We start from the raw sequence: 25344 nt of genomic DNA, 5'->3' as shown, positions 1-25344 counted from the left end.
ACAGCCCTGCGCAAGGCGCCGGCCACGCGCGCACCCTCCCTGTCCCAAGCACTGCTCCGTCTTCGCTTTGCTCCCCAACTCTTTACCAGCCCTGCGTCTGGGATGAGTCAGAAACCAATTCCTACGTTTCGTTCTGCACAGGATTTTTAGATCATCTCTATACTGCGCCTTAACACAGAAGCCTCGTGCCTCTGTGATGCTCGAGATGCTCGTTAATTCTTCACTTACCAGTTGGTAATTCACAGAGGAAGTGAAAATTAAGTCACCAGGTCACCCCGAACAGTCTGCCCGCACCCCAGCAAAAGCGGAGGCTTCACCGCGTGCTGAGCCCCCGTGGCGCCCGTCCTCCTTCCTCATTCTCCACTTGTTGAGCGGCACAAGTGGCGAGGGCTGCAGCTTCGGCCCACGCGACGGCCCGCCCGGCACTGCCAGCAGCCGGGCTGCAGCTGGGGATCATCCCGGAACGAAGGCCGGGCCACGCGCTGCCTCCCGGGCCGCGCGGCAGCCCCGGCGCGAAGGCCCCTGCGGAGGAACCTACCTGGGCCCAGGGGATGGTCAAGGAAAACAAATCTGAGTCTGTTCTGGATGCAAATCTCTCAGCTGACCTAGTTCTCATTCTCCTTTTCATTTCAGAAGCTCAGCTAAAAATCCATAAATTAAGGAAATTAACTGATGGAGCCTCCGGCATCTTTGTAAGCTATTTAAATCTTTAAATTTACAACATCTTCTGCATATATCAAGTAATTGAACTAACTGCAGGGATGTAACTTTAATGAGAAAATTTCCCTCTTCTCCTGTAGTTTGTACTCTTAAAAAAGGGGGGGGGGGGAGAGAAAAGAGAAAAAAAAAAAAGCTACCCTTAGGAAAAAAGTTTCTGTTTATTCCTGCCACGGAAGATAACTTAAGAAAAAAAAAAGGGGGGGAATAAAGGGAGAAAAAGGGGGAAAAAAGGCAAACTCTGCGTGAGGGGCCTCAGCACGTGAGGGGCCTCAGCACGCGGGCGGCCGCGCGGGGCGCGCAGGGGGCGGCCGCCGCGCTCCCTCCCTCCCGCGCGCGGGCCGCGTTACGTAAGGCCGCGCTGCGCCGCGCTCCGCGGCTAGTGGGCGCTGCAGCCCCGCGAGTCCCCGCCGCTCCGCGGGCGCGCAGCGGGCCCCGCGCGCCGCAGAGCGGCCTCCCACCCCCCTGCACACACACAGCCCGCGGGCAAACTTCATCCGCGGGCGGCGCAGCTTGCGCGGGGACCACCCGCCGGCGCCGCGGGGCCACCCCGGCCTGCTCGGGCGGAAAGTTGAGGGCGGGCTTTGCTTTTCGCTCCCCCCTTTTTTTTTTTTTTTTTTTCCCTCCCCCCGCACCCAGCGCTCCCCCCTCCCCGTTGCGCGCCCGCGGAGGCGCCCGCGGAGGCCGGCGCCGCGCGCTCTAATTGCGCTGGCGCGGGGGCCGGGGGCGGGCGCCCCGGCGCACAATGCATGTCGATAGACGTCATTTGGTTTTAATGGCCTACAGGAAATTTGGCGTTTACAATGCGAGACATTAGCGGAGGGCGAGCAGGAAGGGGGAGGCCGCGCTGGGGGCCCCCCCCGGCCGCCGCTGCCGCGGGGGGGGCCGCCCCGCTGGAGGGGGGAGGCGATTATTATTATTTATTTTTAAACTTGGTCTAGTTTATCAACAAGTGCAGAGTGGGTGCTACCCTAATTGTAACCGAGGAGTCAAGAGATGTGAGAAACGTGCCCTGTGTTACTTATTTGGGAGCTGAAAATTTATGCCTAGCTGAAAATGCCTGGGGAAATATTACATCAGACCAAATGACAATGATTAAAATCAGCTTTTTTTTTTTTTTTTCCCCTCCCCCCCGCCCTTTCCTCCTTCTTTTCACTAAGTCTGTTGAAGGACGTGACAGTGGCCTGATCCTCCCCAGCACCGAACCGTTATCCCCGGCAGGGCCGGGCCGGGCCGGGCTGCGCGGGGCTCCGCGGGGCTGCGCGGGCTGCGGCCCCGCCCGCGCCGCGCGGAGGGGGCTCTGCGGGCGGCGGCGCCGGGGGCGCGGGCTGGGGCGCCTTCCCAGCCTTATTGCATTTTCAAGGGTTGTATTATTATTATTTTTTCTTCTGGTGTGTATGGGGGGGAAATAAATCTGGAAATCTTCACCGAAAGGAGGGAAAAATATCCAATTTTCATCGCAAAATTAGCTCGGGCGAGAGCAAAGGGCTGAGCTAATTGTAGCCTAATCCTCTGCCCTGCAGGCGTTTGCAAAGCCCTGAGCAAGAATTCGCTTTTTTTCCTCCTCTTCTCCCTTCCCTCTGTTATTTAGAGACGGGATTATTGCCTTTCTTCTCATAACAGCCTCGGCAGTTTCATTTAAAGGCTTTTTCCCCCCTCACACACACACACATCCACACGCACACACACCAAATAAACAGAAAGAAACAGCAAAAACAAGAAAAAAAAAAAACGAGGGAGCGAGAGAGGGAAGAGGGAGCGAGAAGCTTTAAAAATAATAATAATCACAGCAGGATCTGAGGAGCAAAGATAGTAATAAAAGCCCAAAGCGAGCCCATCACCACGCAGCCCCGCCGAGCCCGGAGCGCGGGGCTCGCAGCTGCTCCTGCGCGCAAGGTAAGCAAGCGGCGCAAGCGGCGCGCTCCGTCCGCGGCCCGGCGCGGCGCTGCATCCCGGGCGCGCCTTTTTTCTTCCTTTTTTTTTTTTTTTTTTTTTTGGAAAGTGCCTCTTCTGGAAACTCGCTCGGCTCCGGAGCGGAGGCAGCGGCGGCGGAGGGGGGTTTTGTTAAAGCTACAGGAGCCGCTTGCAGCCGCCGCCGTGCGCGCGCGCGCGTGTGCGCACAGTGCGCGCGTGTGCACGCGGTGTGTGTGTTTGTGCGCACAGTGCGCGCGTCTATGTTGTGTTTTGCTCCGCGCCAGCATGGGCAGCGCCGGCGGAGCCTCGCGGCCCGCGCTGCCCGCGCTCCCTCCGCGCCCGCGGCTCTGAGGACGGCGGCGGCGGCTGCGCGCTCGCTCGCAGGGTACGCGCGCGCGGGCGGGGAGGCTGCGCGGCACAAAGGGGCGGCGGGTGGCAAAGGGCGAAGCGCGCGGCGCAGCGCGGGCGGGCGCGCAGTGAAAGTCGCGGCGCGGGGCGCCTGGGCGGCCGCGCGGGCTGCAGCTCCCGCGGGCACCGCGGTGCCAGCGCCGTGTGTGCGCCGCGGGCTGCGCGGCACCAGCGGGAGCAGGGTGGTTTTGGGTTGTTTTTCTTTTCTTTTTTTGCATTCATCTGAGACATCTCCTTTCTTGTTATGTGAGAATAAGTAAAGGACGCCATGTTGTGCCCTTTTTTTTTTTTTGGTTGAATTTTTACCTTTGGGCATACAGTGTGTTCAAAAGAGAAAGGCAGAAGTTCGGTGACCGGGGTGCGTTGCTTGCTGGTGATTTCTCTGACCATCAGCAGGGGAAGGCGTTTGGGTGACGTGAAACTTGCACTAAATAGACTGGAGACTGCCAGAAACAGGCGGGCTGGGGGAAGAGAAAGCCTTTTTCTTTTGCTTTCTTTTTTTTTTTTTTTTTTCCTTTTACAATTTTTGGTAGTGTCGGCTCCCCAGCGAGCTCTTCTCCCCCCTCTATAAAAGTTTTGGGCACCGTCTTCCCTGTCACTGGGTGCCGTGTTTCGCGAGCCAGCGTGGAGGTGTGTGCGTGTGTGCAAATGTTTATGGACTTTGAATTTTGGAGCCATCTGGCCAGAGGTTTCGAATAACCCGGTCCCTTCTTTGTCTCTAGGCTGGGATCACGGCATAAACTATTGTCTGCAAGTGGCTTAGGAGGCAGCCGCGGTGCGCACAGTGCGGGTGTATGGAGACAAAGGTAATTGGGAGCGGGGAGCTGTGCCCCTGCGGCGCTGGGTGCCATGCCCCGCGGAGGCGACAGCGCCCGCCGCGCTCCGGGGCCTGGCTGCTGCCCAGAAGCGCCGGGGATGGGCAGGTCAAGGGGCTGCCGTGGGTGACTTTACTCCCAATGCTGTGATAGAGCTGCTGTTAAAGAAATAAAGGGCTCTGGGGAGAAAAAAAAAAAAAAGAGCTTCAACGAGAATCCAATAAAGGAAGCAGTCAGGGAACAGATGTTGGTGCTGATCTCGTTACAGAGGAGCCAGCGGTCCTGCCGCACGCTGGACTTGGTGCCTGTGGTAGCCACTGAGCTGGCTGCACGCGGGCCCGGGATGCCCCTTCCGCCTCCCCGCGGGAGGGAGGGCTGCTTCCTGGCAGGTCCTTAAACCTGCAGTTTTCATTTCATGTCTTAAATGTGCATGAAGGAATTAAACTGCACGAGTGAATAACAGCATTAGTTTCAATTAATTTTTATCCTGGCAACAATAAACTTTAGAAACAAAGCGCTTTTACATCCTTAATTAGTCTTGCCTCCCATCTGTAGTCTTTTAAGTGCCTGTTCCTTGATTTAACTTTGTCCCTCCTTCAGAGCTGCCTCCTTTTTCATTCTCTCCCCTTTTCTCTCATTACCCTTCCAGACTGCTGCTTGTTTCTTCCCTGCAACCTTTCACCTCCCTTGTCCCTATCTGTCTGCTCGGCTCTGTGCAGTTTATTTCTACTGTATTTTCCCAACATCAACAGCAGTATTGGTTACCATGGCCCCGAGCTATGTGCAGAGGTGGGAAAGCTTCATCCGCCCAAAAGTTCTTACACTTTTGAAGTCTTTCTTTTAGTAGGATCTGAAATGTATCATCTAGAGTGTGTATTAAATGAACAGTATTCCTGAAGGCTTTAGAGCAAGAAAGGCAACACCCTGGAAAATTCTGCAGTCTTTCAGCATTCTCTGCCCCAGGGTTATAGCCCTGGGCACGGAGCTGAATGGAGCTCTTACAACTGCCTTCTGTTTACCTTTTATGGTTAAAATAACAGCTTAGCAAAGAAGCAACTTCATGGAGAAACGATTCAGTGAAATCATCTCAAGCTGTAGCAGCATAGCTAGTTTAATCACCCCTAGAGAGCTGAACAACTGTGAGCACAATGGGACACAAAATCATTTTGTGTGTAAATGAGCATGGCATTGTGATTATTTCACTTTGCATGGGCAAATAGTTTTTACAAGCAGTACTTATGCAGTTAGCTTAGAAAGGCAGAAAAAGATAAGCTGGCTCTGGAAGATCTTGGCGTCTGATGTTTGAAAAACTAAATATTCAGATAATTTGGGAATCAGGCTCTATTGATTTTGCCTTTAGCAGGTTCCTGTGTTACTTATTAGAGCAGGGTTATTGCTCGTGCCACTAGTTGGGATGCTATATCCTGTTGTAGGCAACTGAAGAGCCAGTGTTATTTTACATGGTTTAATAAATGAAGTTTGGTAGAGCTTCTGCAATATTTACCCTTAAGGTTTTAATTTTCACATCAGTATTAGAAAATACGTGCATAAAGACTTTCACTGGATAAATATATTGAGGATTTTGCTTTGTGCATAAAATAAGTACATTACTCGATGTGATGAATTTTATCAGCATTTTGCATTAAAAAGAGGAGAGAACCATTAGAAATAGGGTTAAGGTACCTTAAGAAATATGGATTTGGGAGGTGAGTGGGAGGAGAAATAGAATTGTTTTCAATGCCCTGTATGTAGTGTGTAACAATTACCCCCCCTCCATAGTTAAGTCATACAAAAAATGATTGAACTTCAATGTGTTAATAAACACATTGGGTTCCTCTTTTTTTTTTTCGTACAAATCCTCCCCACACAAGGAAAAAGCGTGTGTTTTAATTCCCCTTCTCCCCACCTCCCCAAAAAACAGTAGCATCCTCAGTAAGTATGAAAAGCCATAAAAGTTTGAGAACTGTTTTAGCTTTCCAGTGATTTTCTATAATTAAGTGTTTTTTTTCAACACATGCTCTAGCTGAGAGAAACCAAAAGCAGAGGATTGTTCAAAAGGTCCCTCCAGTGAATAGTATAAATTAAATATCTAGTGTGTGAATAGGGCCTCACTGAGCATCTCAGACACTTTACAGATCAAGAAATTTACTGGTTACTAACATTAAACAAAATCCTAAGATAGCAGCTGTGCTTAAATATGCACAGATAGATTGAAGATCACTTGATCTTTAGCTATCTGTGCATATTTTAAAATTGAAGTCTGCATTTCCAGACAAGTGGCCAAATGTAAGACTCGTTTACAGAGGGCTCCGCGTCTTTTGATTTCATTTAGGAATGGTAACAAGGGGTGCAGATGAGTCCTAATTAGGCACTTGTTTGGTGAAACTGCACGAGATGCGCAGCTAAGGCAGCCCTGTGCTGCACAAGGTCTGCACCTTTATCCTTAGCAATAATAGTTGGGGTCTGAACAAAGACGGGGTTGACATTCAGCCCGTGTCTTCTGACCCCTTCCTTTAAGTGGAGGCATAGAGAGGGAGCATGAGTTTACACTGCTCTCTGGTAAGATAAAAGCATCTTTGTCTCTGTTGCTAGACAGATGAGGCACCCTGAGCTTAGTAAACACATTGCTCAGATCCTGTAGGTACTTACATGCTAAGTTGTTTCTGAAACAACTGAAAGTTAGCTCCTTTATTTATGGCATATGGCATATTTACTAAAGCTTGCCCACAACAGGCTCTTGTGGGAAGCAAGCAAGCAGCATCTTGGGCATGAAAGGACTCACTCACTTTCCTTGAAGGTGGTGCTGCAGCGAAAAGGCTAGTGCCAGTTTCCCAGCGCCTGCCCCAGACGTCCTAGGAGCGAGCTGGCGTTGGCTGCGCGCTGGCTGCGGTGCCAGGCGCCGGCGAGGAGCGAGCCATGTGGATCCATAATGGGGTGATGTATCCGGGCTGGGGACGCAGGAATTCGCACGGGCTGAGCTAGACAGAACACAGGAGAGCAGGATGTTGAGAAGGCTTGTGAGGCTGTCCAGATGTGTAAAGATTTTTCAATCCCTTTCTTTATAGCTCAGCTAGATTTTTTTTTTTTTTTTTACAGAGAATGTTGCTAATTGCGTGTTCAATGAGTGGTGCAGCCAGGGCTGTTGTTAAGAATACTGCTTGCTAAAAGAAAGCAGAGAGCAGCTTTAGAATTCGAAGAAACATGCTCCAAGTAATGTGGGAGAAATGAAATTCACTTGGTAATACTGTATGTAAAGTGCTTGTCAGATGTAAGGAAGAGTCTGGATGTTTGGTAGCACGCTTGCAATACAGAATACCAAGAAAATTAGATTATATTCAAAAATGTCTTCGACTATAATGTTTTGCATATGTTGGTTTAGCCATAAGGGGGAGAAAGGATGGACATTTTCTTCAACTTTTATAAAAGACTGAGTGTTTTTCCATTTGACATATATGCTGTCTGTACTGGTTTAACTTAAATTAGCTTCACGAGACAGAATACTTAATGCAGAATAAGCTGTGCTTTTACTGCTGAAGAGAATTGATTTTATTTTAGTATTCCTTTTTATTTTTAAGGTTTTTTTTGCTTTTTTAATGTCAGCTGAAGATATTTGTACTCAATTCAGTAATTTAACCAATTTTCAAATATTTTTAGTACAGTAAATATTAAGTAGATTGTTGGAAATGCTTATTTGTAATTTCACATGCCAGATTGGGTAGTAGTTTCTAACGCTTCTTGGCATGAAAACATGGGTCAGTTTATGTGTCTTTCTGTTTTCACTGCTTGCATGTATCAATTGCCTTCAGTTTAAAAGCTTATTTAGTTATTTATATCTAATATTAAGAGTTAAGCAAAAATTATCCATTTATTTCACAATTACTAAAAAACATAAAATTGATCTTAGTTTGATGTGAAATTTACTACATGTATAAACTAAATGCCTTAGGTACTGAGGAAGTCACTAATTTAGAGGTGTCTCGTTACTGAGACAAACTTGCAAAAACCCCTGAATCCCAATTCACAAATTGGTTATTCGTTTGTCAGGGGATATTTCACATCTAACACATAAGCCCGCGACCTTTAATTAGAATTTTGCAGTTTGTTTTATGCCCCTTGAGGCTGACACCTTGAAATTTTTTTTTCTTGATTTCTTATTGCTAATAAGCATCTTTCTCTTCCCCTCTGGTACTTTGAAGAAAATGATGCAAATACACTTAATTACAGTGGTGGCAATAATTTGTTAGCTGAATATGTGATCAGGCAGATGCAAAAATGATCTGATTAGATCTGTGATCACACTAGAAATAAAGGTAAGGCACACTGCTACATTTAAGAGAAACTGTGCTTTTTTGCCTTCCATTTCCAGGAGGGAAGAAGCATGTCCCGTCTGTCTCTAACACGATCCCCGGTTTCTCCTCTGGCTGCTCAAGGAATTCCGCTCCCGGCGCAGCTCACCAAGTCCAATGCCCCCGTGCACATCGACGTAGGAGGACACATGTACACCAGCAGCCTGGCCACCCTCACCAAGTATCCGGATTCCAGGTAAGAGCTCGGCATCTGCAGGCCCCCCGCCTCTTTCTCTTCACTGCACGGAAATACGCGTGGACCTGTGAGGAATACTTCAATGTAAAATACGATTTATTATATATTCACCACTTATGAATAATTCAGTTTCCGATTTATACATTAACTTCGCTAGGATTCTATAGGAAAAAAAAAAAGCCTGCAAAATTTATCTATTATTTAGAGAATCTATTTGCCTTCTTTCTCAACATCTGCCCTATATCGTTATGTCTGAAGCACCTGTTGGTGTGCCTGTCCTAGCTTATTTACAGCTACACCAAGCAATTTCTTTATTTCAGATTAAAAATAAAGAAATCTCTCCTTTTTTTTTTTTTTTTTTTTGGCTTTTAAGAAAACAGAACAACTCCATGACACTGGAGCTAGGAGAGGTTTCTGCCGGCTGACAGAAACCCTAAAATCAGTTGTGGCTCTATTCTCAGCTGATACCAGCCGCAGTGAAACTGTAGTCATTTACTTTGGGTACAATGGCCAGCATACTTCATGTATTTGTTTGCAGCTGCATATTAGATTTAATCTTTGCATGATTAAAGGTAACTGATTTATGCTGAACATGCTAATGACATGTTTGGCAAGGCTTATTCCGTTCTGATCAGTATTATCACAGAGGAGACTCCAGATATGTGTAATTATGAATACCAGTGGCATGAGAATACCCATATAAGTAACAGGCTCTTCATTATTCGCCCGCGTCCCGGATCCGCAGGGTGCTGGGCACTATGTGAGGTGGGCGTCCTCGGCAGAATTGTGCCTATCATGGGAGAGGGAAAAGTATCACTGATTTAAGGGTTAAAGCACATTCTTTGGTGTATTCTGTTAGCTATACCCGACCGGTTTGGATTTAGAGTCAAACATAAAAATAGTTTGGCTTTTTGGCGTGTAGGCTGTTTGTTTGTCGGAGTGGTTACGTGCCTCGTGTAGCCAGCAGAAGGTGTGAGATGAGCAGCATCAAAGTGTCTGTCAGACTGGCCAAAGGAGGCGCCTGGGCTCAGGAGCAAGGCAGGAGTCTGGCCAGCAGGGTTAGTTGTCGGAGGTTCTGCCACCTGCCTGGCCAGCGTTGCTATAAGGAGACAGATTTTTTTGATATAGACAATCTGTGGAAAAAAATGTTTTAATTAGAGGATTTTTCCTTTAAAAGAAGTAGGGATTTCTGCACACATTTGGTAGCTTCCCAAGCAATAAATGGCATTTGTGGAGATACCTTGAAATGCCTCTGATGTCATGAAGCATATGGCTGTGATTTCATGCCAAGGAGAGGTGGCTGTTGACATGGTCTGTGGAAAAGAAATAATTATTAAAATGTTTATGTTTTAAAGTTGGGCCTGAACAACATGTTTTTTCTTTTGCTGGACAGTTCTTGTTTAATGATGTCTGTGGACTATTTATTTAATCACAGAGAAGAAATCTATTCAGTGGGAAGAGATTTGTAACACAGAAAAACAGACGGATGTTTCATAGTACAAAAAATACAGAGAAGATGCAGCAGTTGTAATGGAGCAGCACATCTGTTTCCACATTCTAAAAATCACGGCTGACACTGTTTTTAAAATATGCCCCATATCTGAGTTATTTAATAAAAACTTCCATTATATAAGCCTTGGGAAAATACACATAAATTCACAGCTTTTATTTAGGAAAAATAGGGTATTGATTTAAAACTATCATTTTTTTTTCTGTTTGTCAAAAAAATTTGAAACGTATTTCTACTGGTTTTGTACTTTTATTTAAATTGAAAGTATAAAACTGTGACTGACTGGAGCTCATGGACTGCATGATGTTTTGCCATGTACTGTCTTAGGTTTGTTTTGCTGTGCTATCTTGTAAGGCTTGTTTGCTTCCTCAGTTGCCCACAATGTCACCTCCCACCACTACCTTCAGTAAGACATATTGCTACGTATGTTACGAAGTTGTATAGAGTGTGGAACCTACATTTAGAGTCAAAACTGTATTTGGCTTTGCACTATGTTGTATAGCAGACTTCATTGGCCACCCACCACTGAGTCTGGCCAGCACTCATTCCCCATTAAGTCGAAAGTTTAACTCACGGTTATTTCGGTGGGACGAGTTGAGCTCGTGCTGGCGTTCTCTGCTCTGTGGTGCATCTCCCGTAAAGACAGAGTGTTTCCACCACGGCCTGGGAGTGGGAGCAATCCTGGAGCTCTCACAGGTGCTAGAGGAAGAGAGAGGCTTTGTGAGTAAGACATGTGGTAGTATTGCCAGAGCACTAGTAGCTCATGATCAGGGATGACACACAGGGCCACAGACAGGGCATGGCCATACTCATCTGCATACAGCACTTTCTGGATCATTTGGGTAAGGCATTAAAATCTTAGTTTGAATGTGAGCTTAAAAGCTTCAAATCTAAGCAATTAAATGCATAGATTCTGTTTCAGCGAAACGTGTCAGCATGTGTTAAAATGCTTTGCTACATCAGAGATCCAGCCACAGAAGCTACCGTTTGCACTCACTAAAAATGAAAGCTGTGAGAATAATCTTCCTGTTTATTTGTGTTACCATCTCTGTTTCTCTCCTTGTGCTTCAAAATCCTAAATAAACTTAGTTTGCAATTTGTACTGTACAAGTGTGTTTAAGGACAGGTTCAGGTTGTGCAGTTATGTATCAATACAATCAGGGTATGCACGTGCAAAAATGGTATGCTAACGGGAATTAGCGAAACCATTAAATCATGTCTATCCTTCAGAATTGCTTAAAGGAGGCCCTATCCTGCTAGGTCCTGAAGGAGCTCGGTTTGCGTTGGCTTCAGTGGGAGGGAAGAGTTCCCAGCGGCTTGCAAGATCAGGCCCAGCAGGAGCAAGTAGAGGTATGGCCAGTTCCTGCCTCTACCTGCTTTCCAGTCACCCCTCTGGTATGATATAAATTACACCTGACAGCAGGCAGCGTGATACATTTCTTATTGTAATTTGTTAGGATCGACGGTGCTCAGCCCACTCGGCTGGCTGTGCTCGCCTGCTCGCTGTGGGTGCCTCTAACTCAGGCAAACACAGGGCCTGGTTCTGTGCGTCGTACTCACGTGAGCGAGCAGGTGGGGATGTGGAGTCAGAGGGCAAACTTTGCATTTCAGTGATCCCGGAGATGTTTCAGAGCAACTTTGAGGACGGCTTTGATGTTGTTTGTATTAGTGCAACCGCTGTGAGAAGAGAATTTGTCCATTGATTGAATTTGCATAAGCAAAGGGTGCCAGATTAGGCATTAAACGTGGTAGACGCCCTCTTTCCAGTAAATTTTTATGGGCTACATCAGGTCTCTCATCTAAAGAAGAGAAAACTCAAGCAGCGCACAACTGCTGTGACAAAGGCGAAGAGAGTTAAGCAGCCGCTCTAAGAGACACTTTCTAAACCAGTCATGTTCACCTTACTCATTACTCTTACGCACCTTCCAAATTGGCTTTTTGAATGACACATCGTATAAACAAGTAAGTTGGCCTTTCAGAGCGTGAAAGGCAAGGAAAATGAGAAACACATAAAACCCTGTGATTGACAACAGTAGTCAGGCAAAGGATCTCACAAGTGAGATTGTTAATCCTTCTTGCTACAGCTACTTGTGTTTGTATACTCTAGATTGCCATTAAAGTTAACAAGCTTTGGAGGTACAGAAGAGGATGACACTGCCTTATCTGGATCTAAGGCTCAGTTTCAACAGTTTATTTCAAGTGCATTCGCCCACTAAAACCACCAGCTCTGGTAGTTATGAACTGCAGGTGTGCAAAAGAAAAAGAAATCTGTTGATTTCAGTCCTGTGCACTCTTACCATCAACAGCTTTTTTTTCTAAAGTGAACAACTAAATAGAAAAATTATTCATCTCTGAGAGCAGCTCCTGTAGAAATTTCATTCATGTTTTCACCCATGCTACCTCTGAAGCAGCCCTTTCACACGTTGACACTTGAATATGGATTCACATGACAGACTGTAAAGGCTGCAAAGGCTCTAGCACATCTATGAAGTGAGCTGCAAATTGTGTTTCTCCAGTGGTGTGAGACAGTTCTTTTTTTTTTAAAAAAAAAAAAAAGTCCAAGCTCTTAATGTGCAGTAGGGAAGTCCAAAGACATTGCCAGGTCATTCGGTTTTATTCCCACTGAATTGAATTTCCACTTTAATTGGAAAAGAATTAAAAGTTTCAGATCTGTATTTACCACAAATTTTCACTGAAAGCTTTGATTTTGAGTTTCAGTTCGAAAGATGAATAAATTTTTCATCAAAAGTCAGTCCTTTTTACAGCTCTATATAGTATGTATCTCAGAGAACAGTTGTGATCACTTTAAGAATTGCTCTGCTGTGAAAGGTAAATATTTTTACCTTACATTCTTGGCTAATTAGTATTAGTTGTATAACCCTCTCTTAAAGATAAGTATGTTCCTTTGTTTGGAATATATTTCTAAAACATTGTGCTTTCAGTAGCATTAATAACATGGCAAAAATGAAGGGGATTTTTTTTAATAACTAAAGTGGCTGTTTCCAAGCAGGCCTGGTGTGGTCACACATTCCTCGTGGAGCTTCCCCAGTACCAGTTGGTTTTGGGGACCTGTCGGACTAGGCTGGGCTGCTCTCAGCCTTTCTTCCTCCTTGGTAAGCTACAGCACCCCCCTTTCTCTAGTATTTCTGGCAGTTTTCTCACCTCTTTATGAAAATGAAACTTTTTAGCCGTGCTGCCTGAGGCTTCCAGGGCCAGTGCCAACTTGATGGATGTCCCCACCTCAGCTCTCAGGACACCTTGGCTATATCACGTTCTTCTCTGGAGACTCTTGTGCTGTAAAAAAAATCAACACAGGCTTTTAAACTATTTCAAAAACTAATGATTTGGTGTTAGGTGTTACAAGATGCAATAAAGTTTTCTAGGCGTATCCCTGCCCCAGATTCCTCTGAGCCCATGACAATTTTTGCATTCATGGAGGAGTCTCCTACAGCATGTGTCTTCTCCCCTGAATCCCCCTGAATCTATCCTTCATATGCAAGCTGCCTTTCTTGTATAAACCCACACTTAACTAGCTTTCTACCAGTCCTTGTGATTGTAGCTGCTCTGTGGATATCCCCGTTTTTTAATTCTCCTACATTTTCCTCCCACACCTCGACCTCTCTGGTTGGCAGCACACAGCATTACCACTTGTGCTTCTCTGCTCGCCCCCGTTTCTGTGGACACGCCAGGCCAGGCTGGAGCAGAGTGCTCTCCCCCACATCTCAGGACCCTCTGCTGTCACTAAGACACCCAGAGCCCGACGGCACGTGCCCGCTGACACTGTAGAGCCAGTTAAAGCAACTGTGTAAGCTCAAGTGCATAGTACTGAGATACATGAAGACAGATTTTTCCAAGTCATCCTTTGCACTAAGGACGTACTGGATTCTGTACTGTATTTGTTGGATGGGAGCAGGGAAATTCTTAATTCAGGTGTGTTAAAGGTATATAATTTTACAGACTTCTCGCCCTTGAGGACATCTCACATTTCTTGCTCATGTAGAATCAAACCAGTGTCACTGTTACCATAACTTTTTGCTGATTTCCCATCAAACCTCTTTTTTTTTTTTTTTTTTGTGATGTTGCTAGGAGAAAAAAATGATCAAATAGCAAATGTTGTTGCTTACTGCATACTGGCAGTTGGAGTGTGCATCAGGCCTTAAACAAGGCCTGCACTTTGGGCAGGAGGTTACGTGGAGCAGGAGTTTGTTGATAGCCTGAGATGGTTTGTGGCTCCTAAAATGCGGAACATTTGAGGGCACAGTTCTAGTCTGGAGCAAAACTGTGTCCAGCTCTCCTTGGTGGCACAGCCTCCGTGCAGCCTTCCCCTGAGCCCGTGCAGCATCGTTGCTGCAAACACTAACGTAGGTATTTCGCTGCTGTGTCAACCTCCCTGTGCTCACCCACCTGCCACGTGCATGGTACCTTGTCCCTCTTAACTCCCTGTCCTGGGCAGGCCTGCTGAAGGACTCAATTTTAACTGCACTAAAAGACTTGGGCAAGCCTGCCTACCATTCACGTTTCACTTTCCATAAGCTAATGCTCTGCTGCGGGGCCCGGGGGAAATAGGGCTCAGGCTCTGCAGGCGTACAAACGGCTGTGTATTATCCAACAGGCAGTTTCTGTGTCTGAGCCAGCAGCCCGTATTCAGGCAAAGTTCTCCAAAACGTGCCTGCATGGGAGCTGCAGCACAAAGCTCATTAATTTTAATGGCTACAGTAAACTTAAAATGAACAGACTTTAAAGCAAAACACCTGAAGAGGTAGGAGCGAGAGCTTCTCCTGCACGTTACGCATGCTCGGAGATGCAGGCTGTGAGCGCGGAGCACGGCTCCGCACCCGCGGGACGGCAGTCGGCGGAGGCGGGCGAGCGCCCCGGCTCTGCTGCTCTTCAAGAGCATCAAGTGTCTGCTACAGATGAGAGCAACTACAGGAGCAGAAAAGCAGAGGTTCTGGTCACATGCAAAGTCTTTTATAAATTAACATGTGAATTTTCATGGATATGAAAATTATTTTCTGTTTCCTTTCATTCACATGCAATTTAGAGACAAATCCTGTGAACTTTTCTTACTTGGTTTTTGACTGAGCATATTCCACTTTGGTTTTCAGGGGAATTCTGACCAGCAGAATACTTATAGAAAAAAAGCCTAATAAGGGCCTTTCCCCGTCTCATCTTCCCCTTCCCCTGGTGTGCATTCGAGCCTGTGAACGTTACGTGAGAGAGAGTTGGAACAAGCAACAGGACTCTCATTCCTGAGCTGCTGAATACAATCATTTAGATTAAGTCCTTTTTTTGCCCATTTGTAAAACGAACTATTTCTGTTTTGTAAATGGTCGCACTTTGACGTCACACCGAAAAGCCGGCAAGCGTCGGCCTTTAAGGACAAACAGCATCGCTGCTGGGACGCCTCGGAGCAGCTCCCGCGGCCGCGTGCGGAGCGTGGAGGGGAGTATCCATTGCCCCTTGGCCTCGGACTCACCGGAGCTGCTGTGGTCCAAGCGCTGGGAGCACCATGACATGACCTGTCCCAGGTGATGGGCACACAGTTTGGCCTCTGAAAAAAACAAGGATGTAACAAGGATGTCATTAGAGGTGGCAATAACAACTAAAGATACCTTATTGCTACTGAAGGGAAGAAATCCTGAATTCAGGGTCTTGAGGAAACTAGGGCAAGTCCATGGATGTTAGTCCCCAGCTGCAGTGGCAGCTTTGGTGGTAAAGGTGGATTAAGGTCTATAACCCTGACCCTTCACTCCAGCCAGCAGGAAATGGAAGGAAGGGAATTTATTTGGAAATAGATACTTCGGACCTGTCTGTGTCCAGCTCTCCTGGAGCTCGTACCAGTGGGCACGTGGGGAGCCCCAACAGAGCAGAGCTGTCTGCTCTGATAAAGGTGTTTACTCCTTCGCTGCCTTGCCCAGCTCAGCTGCTGCCCTGGGACTGCCCGCAGGCTCCGGGAGGGAAGCTGAGTTTACCCCTGGGGAGAACACATCTCATTTTAATTGGGTGCTGAGATTGGGGCCTGTCAACGAATGAATTATTTGTATGTTTACTTGGAATACTTGATGAAATGTACATGAAAATGTTGCATAGCTAGGCTCTGATAAGCATTTTTTCTGAAATTATTATTTCTCTGTATATATTTACAGCCTGGGTAGTACAGTGTTCTAGGCATAAATGGGCATTACAGCATTTAGGGAGGAGCAGACCAAGCTCATAATGGAGAGGAACAGATAGCAGATCAGTCATGTAACTTGCAGAAATAGAATTACGGCTGTATTGCTAAGCCTGGCACAGACTGCCCAACAAACTGAATTTGAGAAATCTGCGCATTGCTGGTTTGATATTAGCTTATTCAGCTTGTCTAGTGCAAAGGCAGAGCAGCTGGGTGGCCCTCTCCCTGTGAGGGCCCGTGCCATTCCCACGGCCTGGCCCGGTCCGTGGAGACGTCACTTACGTCTCCAAGGGCAGCTCTGGAGATGGATGCTCAGCCGTGGCTCCGGTTCTTCTGGTGCTGCGTCTCGGGGATGGGGCTCTTGTTGTTCTCTTGTTGTGCTCTTCCATTTTCTTTTGCAATGACAACCTGACCATAACATTTAACACATTAGTGATTCCTATCCGTCCTGTTTACAGTGGGCCAAGAACTAGTTTGCTAGAGCTCACAAGGAGAGCCTAGCAGTTAACGAGGTCAAAATTCAACATTTTATTTTTGGTTTAGGGCACTGTACTTATAGCATTTTCTCAGGTTAAATTCCTGTTACTTGGTCAAGTCATTTTCTTCATTGCTTGTTTAGATTACCACTCACCTACCTCTCACCTGACACGACACATTGGTGCCAGCAGCATAGTTTAAGTATTTTTCAGCAGTCATTTCCAGGGTGCTAGCATGAAAAATGAAAAGCATCAGCAGTAGCTGCGTATTTTGAGAAACCTCTCCCATAGGATGCTACAGAAGCAACCTGTCTCCTCCTTTTATGTGCTGCTAGTAGAGACATGTTGATCATGGCCATCATGCTGAGGAGCACAGTGTTAAGTATCATGTCTGTGCTCACTTTCACAGTTATAGCAGCTTTACGCTGAAAACAAAGGGGAATCTCCTGTATTGATTTCATCTTTATATGCTGTGCATCTGGCACAGCTCATGGAGAGGAGTTACACAGAGCTGAGGTTATGGTAGCATTGCACTGGAAATCGTATCCTGAGGTCACAGCTAACCACTGCAGCCAGTGAGCAGAAAAGTGTCGCTTCTTGAGATTTGGTCTTTGAGTACACATCACTACGGTTTGTCTGTGTAAGTCAAATTCTGATTTATATGGACTCAGAACGGCTAGTAAGTATGGTCTGCTTTGGAGGGTACTTCAAGAACTACTTAGAAAATTTATAAAATAGAACTCATAGATTATGAGGCAAGGGAATATCTGTTTTGTAAGGAACATGAAATTAATTTGTCTCTAAGCCTATCTTAATCATTTTAATGATCCCACTGGTGGTTGTCATAGGTGCTGTTCTGTGTGTATATTGTGACTACATGCCTGTGATCATTTATGAAATCTAAGATTTAAATATGCATTGGACCATATTAATTCCTTGCCTACTTTCTCTGAAGTAAATGGAAGTGGTTTGGATGATACTGGTACTTTGGGCCAAATCTGCCATCCTGCTCCCAGATCTCTCATCCCAGAAATTCCCAGATGGGAGTTTTACTGTAGTCTTAAGGGGAAGCAAAATAAGCCTTTTAGTCTTTTAGTTTTTTAGAAAACTGTCCTAATAGATCTGGCCAAAGTAATCCCTACTGTAACCCTTCAACCTCTGTGGAGCTATGCCAGGGATGTATACTGATACCACATGTGGACAGGAATTATTAGAACTTGAACATTATAGTAAGATGCCTCTTTTGGATATCTGCAGTACTTGTTCCCCCAAATCAAAAGGCGAAAAGATCAAAAGGCATTTGAAGACAAGGAACCCTGTCCTTGTCGCTAGGTATGCACATCTCCTGGTCAGATGGACTTTCCACATAGAGGACTCTGCTGGTTTTGAAGGTATTACTCCAAATTTGTACCTGTAGAACTGAAATCAGAATGAATCTATGCAACAGTTAATAAAATCTTCAAGAACAAAGTGCATATTTAAACAGAAGAAATATGTAGGCATTCGAAACATTCATATGTGAAAGCCTAAAAGGGATAGATTTCACATAGACTAACGTGCAGTGGAGCCTACTAGGCTGTAGCGAGCACAGGTTATGCTCTGTGTTGCTGTTAGTCACCCTAATTTTACCACATTGCCCTATTGCATTCGTGCAATAAATTGTAGTGTATTGATTTCACTCTATTGTAGTATGGCATGCAATCGAAGGCTAAAATTGCTGCTTTTTTATCTGCTGAGAACAACATAAAGCAATACCTGAAAAGAAAGGAATCCTGCACACGGCTGCTGGGACACTGTTTTGCACTGTTTGCAACGTTGCTCTTGGTCAGACTCAGAAGGCATGAGTTGGCAAGCACTGGAAACTGAAAATTGCACTGTAAGGCTGAAATGATGAAGGAATCCCAGTCCAAAGGGCAGGCTCCCATTACGTCTGTGTCCTAATGGAGTGCAGATGCTGCCTGGTGCTGCAGGTAACCCATTTAGACACAGTAGAAGTGTTTGCAGCAGCAAATCTCTCTCTTGACAAAGCAGGATAATGGAAACCAGGAACTCTTTTAACATCTTTGCTGTCATACTGCTCTGTAGCTGTTATGCCTACAGGACGTAGGGGTATGATTGACACCAGGGCTGCAGCTTTGGCGGTTGGTGTATCTTCTTGCTTGCTGTATCTTTTGGGAAGCAGTTGCCTAAATCCCACAGTTGCAAAACTTGCATATAATGTCAGAGGCCAGTTCAGGCAGTGGAACTCCATGGGCTCCGGTAGGTTGCAGCGGGGAGAAACCAGGGCCGCTGGCTTGGTGGCGTTGTCCAGTAGTGAATAAGGGCCCACTTTGGGCCAGTAGCACTTAAACTGCTGTTGAATGAAGAAAAAATCCTCTGACAGCTTTCTAATCTTACTGAAAAAAAATAAAAAGAGCATTGATTTGTAAGCAGCTCCTGCTATATTTTCTCTTCTGTTCATGTCCCGTTGTATTCCCTTTGCAGACCGGAGGCTTAAAGCTGGGGCCTGCTTCTGCTTTCAATTAAGTCAAAGGATGTTTTGGCCTTGACTTCACTGGGAGCGGAATCAAACCCATGCCCATAGTATTGTATTTAAGAATGAATATCTCCCAGTCACAAAACAAAAACCAAGAAAACCTCCCCAAAAAAACAGGTTCAGCTTTTCAATAGGACCTCATCAGAATCCATCTTTTTATGGTTTTCTTATTATTTTAAAGTTTTGCCTAGCCAAAGTGCCTAGTCTGAGCCTCTGGTATGCTGCAGGTGTCTGGTTATTCCCCTTCCTTGGTGACAGGTCCAGTCTGCCCCCATTTCCAGGGATGTGGCCATGGACCCTGGCTGCTCCTCGCTGACATGATATTGTGTCACTTCCCGCATTCCCATATGGAGTTTCCCCTCTCACATCCTGCTACAGTAGCAGAAGATCTCCTGGAAACCATTCTGGTTTTGTCTTTCATCTGCTGATTGCGCAGGCTCCCTAGCAAATTTTTTATGGGAGTAATAACGTCAATAATCCTGCCTGATGCGGAACTTTGTTAGTTGTTTTCTCTTTAATGTTACTTTTTAACAAAACTCTTTGACATGTTCAGTTGCTTTAAGTGAACATCTAGGAAAAAGCGGTTCAGTACAGCTTAAATACAAAAATAAATAGGAATGTCATTCGGTCATCAGAGGTCCCTTCCAAACTCAACCATTCTGTCATTCTGTGATCATTTTAACTGTGATAACAAAAATATGGAGACAGAGAACTAGGTGAACCTTCCAGATCACTTGTGTGTAGGGAATTAGCAGCTATGGGCAGCTGCAGCTTATTGCCTGAGTTGCACCTGAGGTGCATGGTGTAGGGCTGCAGCGATGGTACAGGTTGGGGTTGCACGAATTTGGCATAGCTTATCCACCAGAGGACAAACGGATGGGCTGCAGGAAAAGCAGGTAGAGGAAGAGCGTAAGTCCAGCCTACCAACCACCTGCCCAACCAGAGAGCGGACAGTTTCTTCTAGGCAGAAAGCCAGAGTGTCCATGGGGAGAAACGTGCTGGTTTCGCAGCGCCCACGCATGCAAAGGGTGCAGAGGGCCAGGCTTGCACCCGGAAAGGTAAATGAGGGACAGTCGGGGTTTTTCCTGGCTTCACTGAGTCTCAGTGAGTGTTTCGTCATTGACTTCAATAAGCAAGAATTTAGCCCATTTATATTAAAATAAAACTAGTATCTGCATGTTTTTTAGCCTCGCAGAAGCCCAGTTGTACAAGGCTGATGTTAATGGAACTGATGTCCAAATCTAGTCAGATTTGAAAATCTTAGTTAAAATACTTAGTTAGCTCCTACTTAGAAGTAGAGCAAGTAAGCAGGAGGAATAAGGAAGGGTATTTGCTGCAACTCCTTTCTCATCAGGGCCCTCAGAGTACCATGATTTAGTGGGGGAGGGATATTTAAAAGAATAGCAAGAAAAGGCTTGTATAGGCAGGAATGCTTTATTTGAGTTGTTCATCTTCTCATAAATTAACAACATAATTCTGTTGACTGCCCGCAACTCCCACAGAGTTTGAACTGAAATGCAGTTCTTGCAGGTTTAGGACCTTTGGGAAACTAGAGAACATTACGATGCTAGTTTGGGGATTTCTTTTAAATTAAAGAATTTTTATTCCCATGCAGATTTTCATAGCCAAAAGTTAGTGTAAATTCTCTACTGACAAAATATAAAAGGCCAGGAACTCTCACAGGCTCACATCAGAGCAGCAGCCACATGACATAATAAAAATATAATACTTTCCACAGTATACATTTGTATAATATTTTCAGTCTTCACCAACTATATAGACAAAGCTTCAGTTAGAATGAATTAAAAGTCACCTGAAGAAATGGAAAAAAAATGGAAAGAAAAAATGCTAGTACTGGAAATCAAGCAAATGTGCTTGTTTACATTAACAAAAAAGTCTACAATTTAAAATGAAGAGATAAATTCCCAGATCCATGCGTACACTGTATGAATTCCTGTGACATAGTCACTGAAGGAGTAATACTTAGCTCCTACCTAAGCTCTGTAGAACTTGTTACCTAAGTAACAAGTTCTGTATTTTCAGGGTTCATACCTTATTGTGATACTACTTGGTTACTTCTGTTAAAAATAAGCAAGTTGGCTAGGCTCTGCCCTTTGCACTCACACTGAACAGTTAGCACTCATTAGGACTAAGGGGAGCAGAACTGGCCTGTCTTGAACTGCAGTAACTGAACTACGATGCTTAGGCTGCGCTGCATCCACAGGCCAGGTGCATCCACAGCCCGTATCCCAGCGGTGGTCACTGCAGAGCAAGCCGGGAAGCTCTGCCCAAGGACTTGCCTGGCTCAGCCAGCATAGCTCCAATCCTGTTTGCTGAGAGAAGTATTGCAGGCGAGGGCGGCCTGTGCAGCTCCTGGCGTGGGTCTTGGCTGGCTCACGGGTGCCTTAGCTGGTCAGTGCATTGGTTTTACTGGGAGGAGGCCTCCACAGCACCACCACAGCTGGCCCGCAGCCAGCTCCTGCCTGAATCCCACGGAGGTTTTACAAGGATTTCCGGGCAGTAAGGGCAGGTTTTGCACCTGCAAGGTGCCGTGCAGGCAGCCTGCGTGGCTGCAGCCCGGGCTCCGCACCGGAGCTGTGCCCTGCTGAGCCCCATGGATCCGCCTGACTCACATGAGGTGGGTTTTGGAGCACAGAGAAAAAACTACCTTATTTCCCTGGACTGGGCATGACCAATGTTACAACACATCTCAGAGGCTTTGGTGAGGTGCTTTGCTTAGCTAGACCGAATAGATGCAAATTACATATTTAAGTATCACAGCATAATGGAAGGCTGTTTTTTCACTTTCTCTATTACAAAAGATTAACAAGATTACTGGAACCATGTCAGTGGCGCGTCGGGTGCTTTTTACGGAGAGATGCAAATCCTACCTGCATTTGGAAGTTGTATTTTTTCTTGTTAAGCACAGCGATTGCATTTCATGACTGAAGACTTAAATAGATGTGGCAGAGTTATGATGTGCGTACAGAGGGAGGGCTGTGCTGTCTGTATGTGTCTCTACTTATCCAGCTTATAAATGTGGTTATACACTGAACGGAATGAAAGAATTCGTAATGCAGCAATTAACATACTAGAAACTGTTTGTTTAGTGAAGTCTTTTTATAGCTGTTAAAATAACACACTAAAATATACAAACGCTAGTTTAATAAGGCAAAATAAAATCATTAGCCTGATTTAGGGCTGGATTCTGCCACCATTACTCATGACTAAGTGGTGCTTTACTCATGAACTGCTTACTCCTACATGAGATGGTGGCAGAGCTGGCCCCGGGGAGCAGATACACTGCCCAGAGGAGTGGGGCGAGTGACTGGTGCTGCTGGGCCTCCCTTCAATCTGGAATGATGTGCAGGGATTGGGGTTATACTGGAGCCTAAATTTCCTCAATCACTGCTGATTCCTCTAGTCACTGCTGTGTGACTGCTCCCTCCTTCTCCTCCTCCTCTTTAAAGAGGCAAGGGGGAGGCTTAGCCACATTAGTGTGGCTCTTGCCACATCAGTGACTCTTGCTTACCAGAGAGATTTGGTAAGAGATTGCCAGAGAAGACACTGGCTTCTGTATCTGGGATCAGCAGTCCCAACTTCTGTCTTAACTGCTAATTTATAAATAGGCATTATTCTCTCTATATTTTTTTAAAAAAATGCATCAAAGTCTCTCTCTATGTATTTCCATTAAATTATATCTCAGATAGTGATCCTCCAAAATAACTTAAGCACAGACATAGACTATTAGTAACAGAGTGAAGAGAAAGACCTATAGGAGCTCATATCCTTACCACAAGTTATTTGTAGTAACTCAGAAATAATAGGTGCTTCATATTACAGTGTTATTACCTGTTGCTTCAGTGGACTTTAATTGATAGTAACAGACAACTGCAAACATAACCATCCTCAGCTTTGTTATAACTACAAAATCTATTACGCATCTAGTTTGGGTTTTTAGTGATAGTATTAAAAAAATCCTTCCGCAACTTTGTTAGAATGATTCTGCATGGTGGATGATAGTGTTCTTTTTAGATTATTGACTTTTAAAAATACATGTTGATATACCAACTCTGATCTATTGCAAAAATAGATATTCTAGCCTGAACAGCAAAATGTGAAGTATTAAATCTAGGTAATAGATCCTGCAGTTCCTTCAGGTGCTTAATAGTTAATGAGTGTAATATCCTTCAAAAGCACTGCAAAGCGAGCATATGGTTCAAAAAAACTCCTATGGCATTGCAGGATCAAAGTTAAACGGCAGGAACACAAGGCTAGAGGAATTAGAGGTGGATAAACCCATTACCTTGTAACTTACTCTGTTCTTCCTTCTGCTGAGATGGGACTGTATTATTTGATGCTCTTTTGTTGTTAGGTGCTGATGGAGATGTTTGGGCTTTAAAAATCCACTGGGGTCTCATGGACGTGTTTCATAGCCAACTGCGGCCACCCGGCGTGTGGCAGCGCGTGGCGCGTGGGCCTGGCACGGTGCCGGCCTCGGGCATGCAGCTCCTTGGCTCTCGGGCTTGCAGAGTAGTGGGCTGGACCCCCAGTGGGACGTGGCCTTTGTCTGGTGCCTGCAAACAAAAGAATGTGCAAACAAACAATGCAAATGGGAGACGCACAGAGCACCCAGGGTGAGCACCTCCTCCATGGCCACCCGAGCCGGCAGGTGGGTCTGGTGCTGTCCCTGGTTGTGGTGGTGGCAATAGCCAAGCTGCTGTGGGGAAGGGCACGTGGTGCCAGAGACAGTGGTGCTCATTAAGTGCTCTTTCCCATCACTGGAAAAAAAAAAGGCTTAACATCCCTCTTTGGTCACATGTCAGGGTGCAAAAGTACAGTATAGCCATGCTGCAGAGTTCTGTTTATTGGCTTTTGGGCTTGCTATATGGGAAGGTTTGAACTGGGGCAGAGAAGAGAGCAACTGCCCTCAGATGTGACCTTGAGCTGGGCCATGCTTGAGTGTCTCTGTCTCACACTTAGGTCAGGCCGTGGAGCAGAGGACACCTGATAGCCCTTAGCGGGGACAACCGTGTCCTCTCCAGTGAGGGCTGCCTGCTTGCGGGCGCTCGCGCTGTTTCAACACAACTGGCTCACAGAAGCGCTAACAGTTTTCTCCATCACCCTCTGCTCTGCCAGGAGCTCGTGCACAAACCCTGGTCTGAGGCTGCCACAAGCCACTGTTTTTTAAATAAAAATTTATGGAAATGTGGGAAGCGCTACCGTCAAAATCCCACGGCACCGTTTGCACTACCGTCAAAATCCCACGGCACCGTTTGTGCTCAGTGCCATGCGGCAGTGGCTGGGCTGGGGTTTGGTGGTGGCAGGCAGCAAATCTGGTGCCTGACGCAGCCCTGGTGTCACCCTCCTGTCCCCAAGGGCACCGTTACTCCAGGTGCCCTGTGTTTCCTCCCTGGAAGTCGCTTTTTCCTGAGCGTCAGTGTTGGGCTCGGGCTCATTTTGGCCTCCTCGGCACCTCTGCTCCAGGTCGCAGCATTTTTTCCCCTGCAGAAGCAGGTAGCAGTATTAATCATACCCACCTTTCACAAACATCGAGGCGATGTGCAGCAGCATGAAGGAGGCCTGCCCAGCGCCTCCGGCCACGCTCGTGCCTGGGGCTCTCCGCATTCTGCTCCCGCCGCCATCTCCTGCCTGGCTCCGCACCAGAGCAGACACCCCTCTACAACTGACGGGCCGCGAGGACGGAGCGGAGCGGAGGCAGGGCTTTCTCCTGCACCTCTGGTGAGACTAGGGAAAAAAAAAAGACATATTTTCCTGACAGATTTCTAAAGTGCATATTCCCTGCTGATTTGACATTGGGCAGGAAAAATGTCTACAGAATCAATTTTTAATAAGTGTAAACAGCTGAATTATGAATGACAAAAATATCACTGAACAGTTAAATATTAATCATGTAATTACTTAAATTAATACTTTTGGCGCAGTGTCGTGGTGCAGAGTTTTGCTTATGTGGCACCAGGCCGGGGCCAGGCAGGAGAGGCGGCTGCTCTGCTGACACCCCTGGGACCGCCTTAGTAAGCAAGGATTTGCACTTTCTGCTTAAAAATAGAGCGTTTATCCATCTTTTGGGGCTGTCCAGAAGATACCTGAGCTGTAGTCTGCAAACAGAAGACAGAAACCTCGGGTGCTATGAGGTACGATGCAGGCCTCGCGCATCTGACACACAGCACCCCAGCTGCACGGCCCGGCACTGTGGTGATCCTGCAGGATGCAGAAGGGCTCCGGAAGCTTCC

General features: G+C 46.1%; 1 protein-coding gene across 2 annotated transcripts in view; it reads left to right on the top strand.

Moving 5' to 3' along the window:
• KCTD15 (potassium channel tetramerization domain containing 15) overlaps positions 1-25344 on the top strand; it is a 186822-nt gene that overhangs the window by 144806 nt on the left and 16672 nt on the right. Inside the window, exons 2-4 of one of the 2 annotated variants that reach the window (XM_010213503.2) lie at positions 2462-2613; positions 3762-3845; positions 8221-8396. In XM_010213503.2, the coding sequence (XP_010211805.1) occupies positions 3834-3845; positions 8221-8396 (188 nt within the window). In that variant the 5' untranslated portion in view covers positions 2462-2613; positions 3762-3833. Of the gene's footprint in view, positions 1-2461; positions 2614-2864; positions 3017-3761; positions 3846-8220; positions 8397-25344 lie in introns of those variants that run through there. The other variant, XM_088536530.1, reaches the window with a different exon arrangement.

Source organism: Tinamus guttatus, unplaced genomic scaffold, assembly GCF_059628265.1.
Source record: "Tinamus guttatus ecotype Peru unplaced genomic scaffold, ASM5962826v1 Tinamus_guttatus_pri_ptg000674l, whole genome shotgun sequence".
Classification (NCBI taxonomy): domain Eukaryota; kingdom Metazoa; phylum Chordata; class Aves; order Tinamiformes; family Tinamidae; genus Tinamus; species Tinamus guttatus.
This window is presented reverse-complemented; position numbering and strand designations above follow the sequence as displayed.